At 35.0% G+C, this 13,081-nt stretch overlaps 1 protein-coding gene across 1 annotated transcript; it reads left to right on the top strand.

The window, feature by feature from the left end:
• The first annotated feature begins 11,614 nt into the window (after positions 1 to 11,614).
• LOC100455522 (kita-kyushu lung cancer antigen 1) lies at positions 11,615 to 12,971 on the top strand. Its single transcript, XM_002832028.4, has 2 exons — positions 11,615 to 11,875; positions 12,650 to 12,971. The coding sequence occupies exons 1-2, from the start codon at positions 11,798 to 11,800 to the stop codon at positions 12,914 to 12,916; spliced, it is 345 nt and encodes a 114-aa protein (XP_002832074.3). The 5' UTR covers positions 11,615 to 11,797; the 3' UTR covers positions 12,917 to 12,971.
• Positions 12,972 to 13,081: the final 110 nt, after the last annotated feature.

Below are 13,081 nucleotides of genomic sequence, written 5' to 3'. Positions count from 1 at the left end.
CCCAAAGACCACCACCTAATAATCAAACTCCCAAAGGTCAAGGATAAAGAAAGCATCCTAAAAGCAGCAAGAGAAAAGAAACAAATAATATACAATGGAACCCTAACACATCTGGTAGCAGACTTATCGGTGGAACTCTCACAGGCCAGGAGAGAGTGGCATAACATATTGAAAGTGCTTAAAGCAAACCTTTTGCCCTAGAATGGCATATGCAGTAAAAATACCCTTCAGACATGAAGGTGAAGTACTTTCCCAGACAAACAAAAGCTGGGGAATGTTATCAACTGTAAACCTGTCCTACAAGAAATGCTTAAGGGAGTACTTCAGAAAAAAAAAAAGAATATTAATGAAAAATCACTAATTACCTGAAGGTAAAAAACTCCCTGTTAATATTAAGTACACAGAAAGACACAGAATATTATGTCATTGTTATTTTGGTGTGTAAACTACTGTTATCCTAAATAGAAAGACTAAATGATAAACTAATAAAAAATAACTACATTATTGTACTCTATGAAGACATAGAGTACAATAAGGTACAAATAGAAACAACAAAATTTAAACAACAAAAATTAAAAAGCGGGGTATGAAGTTATGGCGTTGGGCTTTCACTAGGTTTTTCGATTGTATGTTTGTTTACGCAAAAAGTGTTGCTATCACCTTAAATTAATGTATTATAAGGTATAATTTTTTTTTGAGACGCAGTCTCGCTCTGTCAAAAGGCTGAAGTGCAGTGGTATGATCTCGACTCACTGCAACCTCTGCCCCCCAAGTTCAAGCAATTCTCCTGTCTCAGCTTCCTGAGTATCTGGGACTACAGGCAGGTGCCACCACACCCAGCTAATTTTTGTATTTTCAGTAGAGACAAGTTTTCACCATGTTGGCCAGGATGGTCTCATTCACCTGACCTCATGATCTGCCCTTCTTGGAGTACCAAAATGCTGGCGCTTTTACACTGTTGATGGGAGTGTAAATTAGTTCAATCATTGTGGAAGACAGTGTGGCGACTCCTTAAGGATCTAGAACCAAAAATACCATTTGACCCAGAAATCCCATTACTGGGTATATACCCAAAGGATTATAAATCATTCTACTATAAAGACACATGCACACGTATGTTTATTGCGGCACTATTCACAATAGCAAAGACTTGGAACCAACCCAAATGTCCATCAATGATAGACTGGATACAGAAAATGTGGCACACATATAACATGGAATACTATGCAGCCACAAAAAAGGATGAGTTCATGTCCTTTGCAGGGACATAGATGAAGCTGGAAACCGTCATTCTCAGCAAACTAACACAAGAACAGAAAACCAAACACTGCATGTTCTCACTCATAAGTGGGAGGTGAACAACGAGAATACGTGGACACAGGGAGGGGAACATCACATACTGCGGCCTGTCTGGGAGTGGGGAGCTAGGGGAGGGATAGCACTAGGGGAAATACCTAATGTAAATGACAGGTTGATGGGTGCAGTAAACCGCCATGACATGTGTATACCTATGTAACACACCTGCCTGTTCTGCACATGTACCCCAGAACTTAAAGTATGATTAAAAAAAAAAGAATTTACAAGCCTTATAATAACTTCAAACCAAACAAAATACAATGAATAGTTTTTAAAAGCCAGAAACGAAATTGTATCACCAGAGCAAATCACCTTTGCTGAAGGATGACAGAAAGGAAACCAAGAATGAAGAGAAGACCAAAAACAACCAGAAAACAAATAACAAAATGGAAGTAAGTCGTTACCTACCAATAATAACATTTAATGTAAATGGGCTAAGCTCTCCAATCAAAAAACACAGAGTAGCTGAATGGAAAAAAAAACAAACAAACAAACAAACAAACAAAAAAAACACCCCCTTGATCTATTGCCTACAAGAAACACACATCACCTATAAACACAGATAAAGAATGAAAATCAAAAGATGGAAAAGTTATTCCAAGCAAATGGAAACAAAAAAGAGCAGGAATAGCTGTACTTTTCTCACATAAAATAGATTTCAAGACAAAAATTGTAAGAAGACACAAAGAATGTCACTATATAATGATAAAGGGGTTAATGCAAGAGGATATGACAATTTTAAATATATATCCACCCAATACTGGAGGATCCAGTTATATAAAGCAAATATTATTAGAGCTAAAGAGAGAGATGGGCCCCTATACAATAATAGGTGGAGACTTCAACACCCTACTTTCAGCATTGGACAGATTTTCCAGAGAGAAAATCAACAAAGAAACATTGGACTTAATCTGCACTATAGAGCAAATAGATCTGCTAAATATTTGCAGAACATTTCTTCCAAGTGGTACAGAATACACATCCCTTTCCTCAGCACACGGATTACTCTCAAGGACATTTATGTTAGGTCACAAAACAAGTCTTAAAACATTCAAAACATTGATGTAGTATCAAGCATCTTCTCTGACCAAAGTAGAATACAACTAGAAATCAATAATGAGGAATTTTGGAAACTATGCAAACACATGGAAATTAAACAATATACTCCCAAATTACCAGTGGATCAATGAAAAAATTAAGAAAGAAATTGAAAACAATTCTTGTAACAAATGATAATGGAAACACAACATAGCAAAACCTATTAGATACAGCAAAACCAATACTAGGAGAGAAGCTTATAGCTATAAGTAAGTGTGCCCATGAAAAAAGAGGAAAAACTTCAAATAAACATCTAACGATGCATCTTAAAGAACAAGAGAAGAGCAAACAAAACTAAAAATTAATTGGAGAAAAGAAATAATCATAGCAGAAGTAAATGAAATTTTAAATGAAGAAAACAATACAAATGATCAACGTAACAAAAAGCTTTTTTTGAAAAGTTAAATAAAATGGACAAACCTTTAGCCAGACTTTTGGACACAGGAAGGGGAACATCACACACTGGGGCCTGTTGTGGGGTGGGGGGAGGGGGAGGGATAGCATTAGGAGATATACCTAATGTTAAATAACGAGTTAATGGGTGCAGCACACCAACATGGCACATGTATACATATGTAACTAACCTGCACTTTGTGCACATGTACCCTAAAACTTAAAGTATAATAAAAATTAAAAATAAAAATAAAAAAATAAGGACATAAAAAAAAGGAGAGTGAAAAGATCCAAATGAATAAAATCAGACATCCAAAAGGAAACATTGCCACTGATACTGCAGGAATTCAAAAAATCTTTAGTGGCCACTACGAGCAACTATACGCCAATAAATTGGAATATTCAGGAAATGTACAAATTCCTAGGCACATACAACCTAGCATGATGGAACGAGGGAGAAATCCAAAACCTGAACAGACCAATAACAAATAATGAGTTAAAAGCTGTTAAAAAAAAAATCTAGCAGTAAAGAAAAGCCTGGAACTCAATGGCTTTACGCTGAATTCCACAAAATGTTTAAAGAAGAACTAATACCAACCCTACCCAAACTATTCCAAAAAATAGAGAAGGAGGAAAAACTTAAAATTCATTCTATGAGGCCAGTATTGCCCTGATACCAAAACCAGACAAAAACACATCAAAAAAAGAAAACCACTGTCCAAGATCTCTGATGAATATTGATGCAAACATCTTCAACAAAATACTAGCATGTCAAATTCAACCAGACATTTAAAAGATCATTCATCATGACCAAATAAGCTTTATTCCTGAGATGCAGGGATGGTTTAACATACACAAATCAATCAATGTGATATATCAATAAAATGACAAAAACCATATGAGCATTTCAATTGATGCTGAAAAAGCATTTAATAAAATTCAACATCCCTTTTTGATAAAAACCATCAAAAATCTAGGTATAGAAAGAACATACCTCAACGTAATAAAAGCCACATATGGCAGACCCACAGCCAGTATCATACTGAATGGAGAAAAACTGAAATCCTTTTCTCTAAGATCTGGAACACAACAAGGGTTCTCACTTTTACTACTGCTATTCAACATAGTACTGGAAATCCTAGCTAGAGCAATCAAACAGGAGAAGGAAATAAATGACATACAAATTAGAAGGAAAGAAGTAAAAGTATTCTTGTTTGCTGGTGGTATAATTTTATATTTAGAAAAACCTAGAGACTACAAAAAACTATTAAAACTGATAAATACACTCAAGTTTCAGAATACAGAATTCACATAAAAATCAGTAGCATTTCAACATGCCAACAATGAACAATGTGAACAATAAATTTTAAACAGTAATCTCGTTTTCAATAGCCACAATTTAAAATAAAATACCTATGAATTAATTTAACCAAAGTAAGTAAAATATCAGTATAATAAAAACTATAAAACACTAATGAATGAAATTGAAGATGAAACCGTAAAATGGAAAGAAATTCCATGTTCATGAATTAGAAGAATCCATATTTTTAAAATGTTCATACTACCCAAAGCAATATACAGATTCAACGTAATGCTTATCAAAATACCAATATCATTCTTCATGGAAATGGAAGAAAAATCTGAAATTTATATGGAACCAGAAGAGACTCAGAATTGCCAAAGCTATCCTAAAAAAGATCAAAATTGGAGGGATTACATTACCTCACTTCAAATTATACTACACAGCTATGGTAACCAAAACGGCATGTTACTGGCATAAAAACAGACACATAGACCAATGGAACAGATTAGAGAACCTGAAAAAATCCACACACCAACATTGAACTCATTTTTGTCAAAGGTGTCAAAAACATATACTGATGAAAAGAGTCTCTTCAATAAATTGGTCTGGGAAAAACTGTATATTCATATGCAGAGGAAGAAAATCACACCTTTATCTCTCACCAGATACAAAAATCAAATCAAAGGGACTAGAGACTTTAATCTAAAACCTCACATTATGAAGCTACTACAAAAAATTGGAGAAAACCTCCAGGATATTGTTCTAGGCAAACGTTTATTGAGCACAGACAACCAAAGCAGACATGGACAAATGGGATCACATCAAGCTAAAAAGCTTGTGTACAGTAAAAGAAACAATCAACAAAGTGAAGAGTAAACTCAAAGAATGGGAGAAAATATTTGCAAACTATCCATCTGACTAGGGATTAACGGCTAGAGCATATAAGGAGCTCAAACAACTCTATAGAAATAAATCCAATAATACCATAAAAAATGAGCACAGGATTTGAAGAGGCATTTCTCAGAAGACATACAAATGGGAATTAGGCACATGAAAAAGTGCTGAACATCATTGATCATCAGAGAAATGCAAATCAAAACTACAATAAGATACCATCTCACCCCAGTTAAAATGGCTTATATCCAAGACAGGCAATAACTAATGCTGGCAAGAATGTGGAGAAAAAGGGAACCATCATATGCTATTGGTTGGAATGGAAATTAGTACAACCACTTTGAGTTTCCTCAGAAAAAATAAAAGAGAGCTAGCGTATAATCCAGTAATCCCAGTGGTGGGTATATACTCAAAAGAAGTCAGTATATAAAAGAGATGTCTGCACTCCCATGTTTGCTGCAAATAGTCAAGATTTGGAAGTGACCTAAGTGTTTTTCAACAGTTGAATAGATAAAGAAAATGTGGTATATATACATGATAGATTACTATTTAGTCATAAAAAAATTAAATCCTGTCATTTGTAACAACATGGATGGAACTGGAGATCATTAAGTTTAAGCAAAATAAGGCAGGCAGAGAAAGACTGACACGGCATGTTGTCATTTATTTGTGGGATCTAAAAGTCAAAACAATTGAACTTATGGACATAAAGTGTAGGAAGAAGGTTACCAGAGGCGGAGAAGGGAAGCGAGGAAGGTGGTGGTGGAGGCGGGGAATGAGGATGATTAATAGGTACAAAAAATGCAGAATGAATAGAAGTGGCTTAGTATTTGGTAGCACAACAGGGTAGCTCTAGTCAATAATAATTTAATTCTAAAATTGTTTAAAAATAATAAAAAATAGATGACTAAAAAAGCATAACTGGTTTGTTTGTAATACAAAACATAAATGCTTGAAGAATAAATACATAAATACATACACCCACCATGTACCTAGAGCCCAGGAGTTGGAGACAAGCCTGGTCAATATACCAAGATCTCATTTCAAAAAAAGGGATAGACAGACGAATGAAACAGAATACAGAGACCAGAAACAGACCCACATAAATATAGTTGACTGATCTTTGACAATACAATGGAGCAAACATAATCTTTCAATTAATGGTGGCAGAATAACAGGACATCCACATGCACAAAATAAATCCACAGACAGACCCTACGACTTTCATAAAAATGAGCTCAAGATGAATCACAGATCTAAATTTAAAGTGAGTTTGGTGATGACTTTTTAGATCCAACACTAAAGGCACAGTCCATGAAAAAAAGATAAGCTGAATTTTATTCCAATTAAAATTTCCTCCTCTGTGAAAGACACAGTCAAGGTAATAAAAAGATAAGCCAAAGACTAGGAGAAAAGATTTTCAAACAATATCTGATAATGGACTGCTATCCAAAATATACAAAAAACTGTTAAATCTCAATAATAAGAAAACAAAAAATCTGATTTTAAAACGAGACAAAAATCTTAACTGACACCTCACCAAGGAAATATACAGATGGCAAATAAGCATACAAAAATATGCCAAGCATCAGATACCATCTGAACAATCCAAATTAAAGCAAGAATGAGATATTAATATGCATCTATTAGGATTGCCAAAATCCAGAACACTGACGCCAAATGTTGTCAAGAATGTGGCGCAACAGGAACTCTCATTTAGTGCTGGTGGAAAGCAAAATGTTATAGTCACTTTGGAAGACAGTTGGTTGTTTTTTACAAAACTAAGTAAACCTTTACCATATAATCTATCTGTCATATTCCTTGATATTTACTCAAAAAAGTTAAAAACTTATGTCCACACACAACCCTGCACATGGACGGTTATAGCAGCTTTTTTCATAACTGCAAATACTTGGAAGCAACCAAGATGTCTTTGAGTAGGTTAATAGATAAACTCTTGAACATCCAGAGAGGACTAAAAAGAAATGAACTATGAATCCATGTAAACACATGGAGGAAACCTAAGTGCATATTACTAAGAAAAAGAACCCGATCAGGAAAGGCTACAAATTGTATGATTCCAACTATATGACATTCTGGAAAAGGCAAAACTATGGATACAGTAATATGATCAGTGGTTTACAAGGGTTGAGGTGAGGGAGGTGTAAATAGGTAGAGCACATAGGATTTTTAGGTCAGTGAAACTACTTTGTACAATACAATAATGGTGGATACATGTCATTATAAATTTGCCAAACCCATAGAATGTACAATGCTCAAGTGAATCCTAATATAAACTCTGGACTCTGTATGATAAATAGGTACTAATTTAGATTCATCAGTTGTGACAAATTTACCACTCTGATCACGGAATGTTGAAAGTCCGGGAGACCATGCATGTGTGAGGGCTGGAGGCATACGATAAATATCTGTACTTCCTGCTCAATTTTTGTGTGGATCTGAAGCTTCTCTAAAATTGTATATTTTTAACTGGTAGCCAACTGAAGTCAACAGAATATTTAAAAAATTATACACCATAACCAAGTAGAATTTATTCCTGGAAAGCAAACATAGTTCAATATATAAAAATCAGTCAGTGTAATGCATCACATTAACAGAATTAAAAGGAAATAAGCACACAATCATGTGAATTGATGCAGAAAAATATTTGACAGAATTTAACAGCCTTCAAGACGAAAACCCTCAACAAACTAGGAATCAAACATCCTCAGTGATAAAAGGCTAAAGCTTTTCTTGTAAGACATGGAAAAGGGCAAGGATGCCCTCTCTTGCCAGTTGTGCTTAACATGGTACTAAAAGTCCTTGCCAGAGCAATTAAAAAAGAAAAACGAAACAAAAGATCTCCAAATGGAAAAGGAAGAAGTAAAATGATCTCTGTTCGCAAATAACATGATCTTATATTTAGTAAGCCCTAAACATTGCACACGCACACACACCGATACATACACACACACCTTGACACACACACTCAAAATTAGAACTAATAAAAGGATGCAGCAAAGTTGCAAGATGTAAAATCCACACTCAAAAATCACTTGCACTTTTGTCCACTAACAATAAAATCTGAAAATTCAGAAAACAAGTCCATTTTCAATAGTCTCAAAAACATTAAAACACAGAAATGCACTTAACAAAGGAGGCAAATTACTTGTACACTAGAACTACAAAATGCTGCTGAAAGAATTTAAAGAAGACACAAATAAATGAAAATATATACCGTAATATTGGGGTGAAAGTGTTAATAATCTTAAAATGTCAATACTACTCAAAGTGATCTACAGAGTCAAAGCAAGACTTATGAAAATCCCAAAGATGTTTTTTGCAGAAATATCAAAATCCATGCTAAAATTTACTTGGAAACACAAGAGACATTAAATGGCCAAAACTATCTTGAGAAATAAGAACAAAGTTAGAGGACACACATTTGTTGATTTCAAAACTTACCACAAAGCTATGGTAATCAAAAAAATGTGCTACTAACATAAAGACACACATGAGCCAACGGAACAGAGAGCACAGAAATAAACCCTTGAATGTATGGTCAATTTATTGTCAACAAGGGTACCCAGACTATTCAATGAGGAATAATTAGTCTTTTCCTTAAATGGTGCTGGGAAAACTGGATCTCCATATGCTAAAGAATAAAGTTGGACCCTTTAGACAATATGCAAAAATTAACTCAAGGGAATCAAATACCTAAACTTAAGGGGTAAGACAATAAGACTCTTAGAAGGAACATTTGAAAAAAGCTTCATGATGTTAGATTTGGCAGTGATTTTCAAGATATGACACCAAAATTACAGGCAACAAAAGAAAAGTAGGTAAAGTGGAGTTCATCAAAATTAAAAGCTTTGTGCCTTAAAGGACATTATTAAAACAGTGAAAAAGCAACTCACAGGAAGAAATAAAATATTTGCACTGCAAATATCTGATAAGAGATTGGTATCCAGAATATATAAAGAACTTTTACAACTCAGTAACAACAGAAAACAGACAAATTAAAAACCAGGAAAGGACTTGAATAGAGGTTTCTCCAAAGAAGATATAAGCACATAAGACATTCAATATCACTAATCATAAATGCAAATGGAAGTCATAGTGAAATACCCTTCATAACCATTAGGATGGCTACTATATAAACAAAAGCAAGAAAACAGAAAATAACAATTGTTGAGGAGGATATGGAGCAATTGGAAACCTTGTGCACTGTTCATGGAATATAAAATGGTGTAGCAGCTGTGGAAAACATCATGAAGTTCCTGAAAAATTAAAAATAGAATTACCGTATTATCCAGAAATTCCATTTCTGGGTAGGTACCCAAAGGAATTAAAAGCAGGGTCTTGAAGATATATTTGTACATCCATGTTCAAAGCAGCATTATGCACAATACTAAAACATGATAACAGCACAAAAGTTTATCAACAGAAGAATGGAAAAGCCAAACATGGTATACACATACAGTGGAATATTATTCAGCCTTCCCTTCCTGAAAAAAAGGAAATTATGACACATGCTACAACATGGATGAAACTTGAGTATATTACGCTCATTGAAATAAGCCCTTCAGGACAGGACAAATATTGCGTAATTCCACTGCCGTGAGGTATCTAATGTAGTCAAATTAATAGAGACAGAAAATAGAAGGGGGGTTGTCAAGGACTAGGGAAAGGGGAAAATGGGAAGTTAATGTTTAATAAATATAGAGTTTCAGTTGGGGAAGATGAAAAAGTTCTGGCGATGGATGGCTAATGTTTATACAACCATGTGATTGTACTTATTGCCACAAAACTATACACTTAAAATTGATTAAAATGTTAAATTCTATGTCATATATGTTTTATAATAAAAAATAAAATGAAAAAAAATCAATGGTTAGCAACAGTACTTTAATGTGTTTGATGAGAATATTTTCAAATATTTCTGAAGTTTTCACTTAAATACCAGTAGGATCAAAATTCAATATCCTATTGTTAGAGATAATGTTAATGGGCTTCACTCAATGTTATTCAATGAAACAGAAAATTTAGATGTCAGGAAGCCCACAATCACATACTAATAGAAGTGTTATTGCCCAGTTATTGAATATTAAAATCTTTCAATGCTCTATTCAAATTTGTCTTCATTTGTACTTCCTAGACTGACATGAAGAAATTTATTTTATATCTAAAATTTCAATTATGATTTATATGTAGATGACTCACAAATTTATGTCTTCTCTTATCTCCCTGGGAGCATTTATTTCATGTCTCAAAGCCACCTCAAACTGCGTTTGTCCAAGACTAAATTCATGACCAGCAACTCCATACTTTTTTATCTCCTATTCATCCAATTGAGTAAGCCATAAAGCCAGGAACTTCACTCCTCTTTAGATCCTATATTCTATTATGAGCTCCCACACCACCAGGTACTTTTTGGTACCATTTATCTCAGCACTTCCACATACATTTCTGTATTTGATTAATGTCTGTCTCTTAAACTAGAGTGCACATTCCAGGTGGAGAAAGACTTTATTTTTGCTTATAATCAGATTCTTAAAATACAGAACAGTGTCTAGTATATAAGTGTTTAATAAATATTCATTGAATCAACAAAACTTTAAGCTTTGTACTCATAACTAGGAAATGGTATGATATGAAAAAAATTAAAAATGTAATTTCTCCCCTTCCCATCTCTATGAAGATGAGAGTTGTTTACCTAGCAGAGTTACTGGGTTGCATTTGGACACTCACCTTAAGATTACCGTGGGTATTATTTTTAGTTCCGGGTCTTTAGGTCAGTGTCATAGTCTACATTTAACTGAATTTCCTGAACATTTTTAACTGGAACATTTCCTGAACATTTTAACCTAGGAAGAACAACTAATGGGTGTTGGGCTAATAGGTGCTGGGCTTAATTAATACCTGGGTGATAGGTTGATCTGAGCAGCAGGCCACCATGGCACACATTTACATATGTAACAGACCTGCACATCCTGCACATGTATCCCAGAACTTAAAAGTTGATAAAAAATAAAATAAAAATAAATGTCATGGTATAAACTTGAAATTAAAAAAAAAGTACCCTTAGTACAAATTTATTGTGAGGTTTATATGTGAAAATGTCCCCAAAATTATTTCTTAAACTGTAAAATGATACAAATGTACATAATTATTCCAATGTAACTAGGGTTGGAGTAAATGCTAAAATTGCAAGGTGACTGTGGAGGAGGTAGTTTCTGGCAAAGATAATTTGGGGGTAATTACTTTTTACATTGCATTTTTGTCTTGTTTTTGAAGTGAATAAAGCAGTGGTTGTACCAAAGACATATTTTTTAAAAGGTAGGAGCACTTTAAATATTCTATTTAACCAATCCATTTACAGCCTGTCCTTCTACTACCTTTCGGCTTCCCAGAAATCCCAAACTTCCTCACTGTCTTTCACTCTCCTCTCTAAGGACCTGACACTAACCAGGTGGGCAGTACTAAGTGCCGCCTGGTTTCCGGCAGGGCCGGTTTTTACATCATCTTATTGTGGCGCAGCACCGCCGCATGCGTGCCCAACTGTGAGGTCTCGCGCCCTCAGCAGTATATAAAGCGGGACAACGCAGAGGATCCCAGTTACACCAGGCAGTGCAAGACACATAGCATCCTGGCCCGAAGTTTCCCAAATCCGGGCGGCTAGAGGCCCACTGCTTCCCAGCTACCAGCTGAGGGGGTCCGTCCCGAGAAGGGAGAAGAGGCCGAAGAGGAGCCATGAACTTCTATTTAATCCTAGCGAGCGGCATTCTGTGTGCCTTGATGATTGTCTTCTGGAAATACCGCCGCTTTCAGGTAATGGTGAATGTAAGGGAGATTTGAATTACATGAAGCTAGATGAGTAGATGGACTTGGGAGTGTGTATGTAAGAGAGTAAAATACAGTAAAATGAGAGGTAAAGGGAGATCACTTCATCTCTCCTTTTCGCTCAAAGGAGCCCCGGACTTTTACCCCCTCACTCCCGCAATTCCTGTATTCTGACCAGTGATTCGACAGTTGTGGTCTCTTCCAAAAAGCCGCAAGTCCCTAAGTAATATGGTCAGCTTTTCACTTATTGGAGAGCAAAGTGCAGTTGTCAGTGCCCATTCCCCACCACCATCTCTCCACTTTAAGAATCTTACCTTCTCTCTTTCTTCTCTTCCTTCTCCTCTCCCACGTGTCTGTTTGCTAATCTCACCATCTTTATTTTATGGTGCTTTCTGGGCGTTCACAAATAATTCGAGTGTGAATGTGGATTTTCTGGTGTTAAAGTCACAAGTGAGGTGCTTTTAGATAAGAGTCAAAGACAGGGTTCATATGTTTACCTACTGGGCTGCTTTCCTTACAGGAAATGTAAGGAAAGGATATGGAACTTTGTCACTAACGGCTACTTTCATATATTTTTTTTCTCAGTCTGGTTTTGGAAGAATATGTTTTTGAATTAATGTAGTAATTCAATACATTTTTAATCTCGACATATTAGGGGAAATCAGTTTATTTTGGTGACCAAGATTAAACAAGTTGTTTTTCGGTAGTTTGGAAATTGCTTAATTCAATAAACTACATATGTATAATTCCCTTCCTTTACAGAGAAACACTGGCGAAATGTCATCAAATTCAACTGCTCTTGCACTAGTGAGACCCTCTTCTACCGGGTTAATTAACAGCAATACAGACAACAATCTTGCAGTCTACGACCTCTCTCGGGATATTTTAAATAATTTCCCACACTCAATAGCCATGCAGAAGCGAATATTGGGAAACCTCAGTAGGGTGGAAAACAAGCTGGTTGAACTGGAACATACTCTACTTAGCAAGGGTTTCAGAGGTGCATCACCTCACCGGAAATCCACCTAAAAGCGTACAGGATGTAATGCCAGTGATGGAAATCATTAAAGACACTTTGAGTAGATTCATTTGATTGTGTGTTTATACTAAATGAATTATTATTTTATTTTATTTTATTTTATTTTATTTTATTTTTTTTATTATCATTATTATTATTATTATTATACTTTAGGT

Source organism: Pongo abelii, chromosome X (assembly GCF_028885655.2).
Source record: "Pongo abelii isolate AG06213 chromosome X, NHGRI_mPonAbe1-v2.0_pri, whole genome shotgun sequence".
Lineage (NCBI taxonomy): Eukaryota > Metazoa > Chordata > Mammalia > Primates > Hominidae > Pongo > Pongo abelii.
The sequence above is the reverse complement of the archived record's forward strand: the minus strand, read 5'-3'. Positions and strand labels throughout refer to the sequence as shown.

Excerpts from the sequence above, each read along its gene's own strand:
- LOC100455522 (XM_002832028.4), top strand. The coding sequence starts at position 11,798 with ATGAACTTCTATTTAATCCTAGCGAGCGGCATTCTGTGTGCCTTGATG. Across the intron at positions 11,876-12,649 it reads GGAAATACCGCCGCTTTCAG|AGAAACACTGGCGAAATGTC; the intron begins GTAATGGTGAAT and ends CTTCCTTTACAG.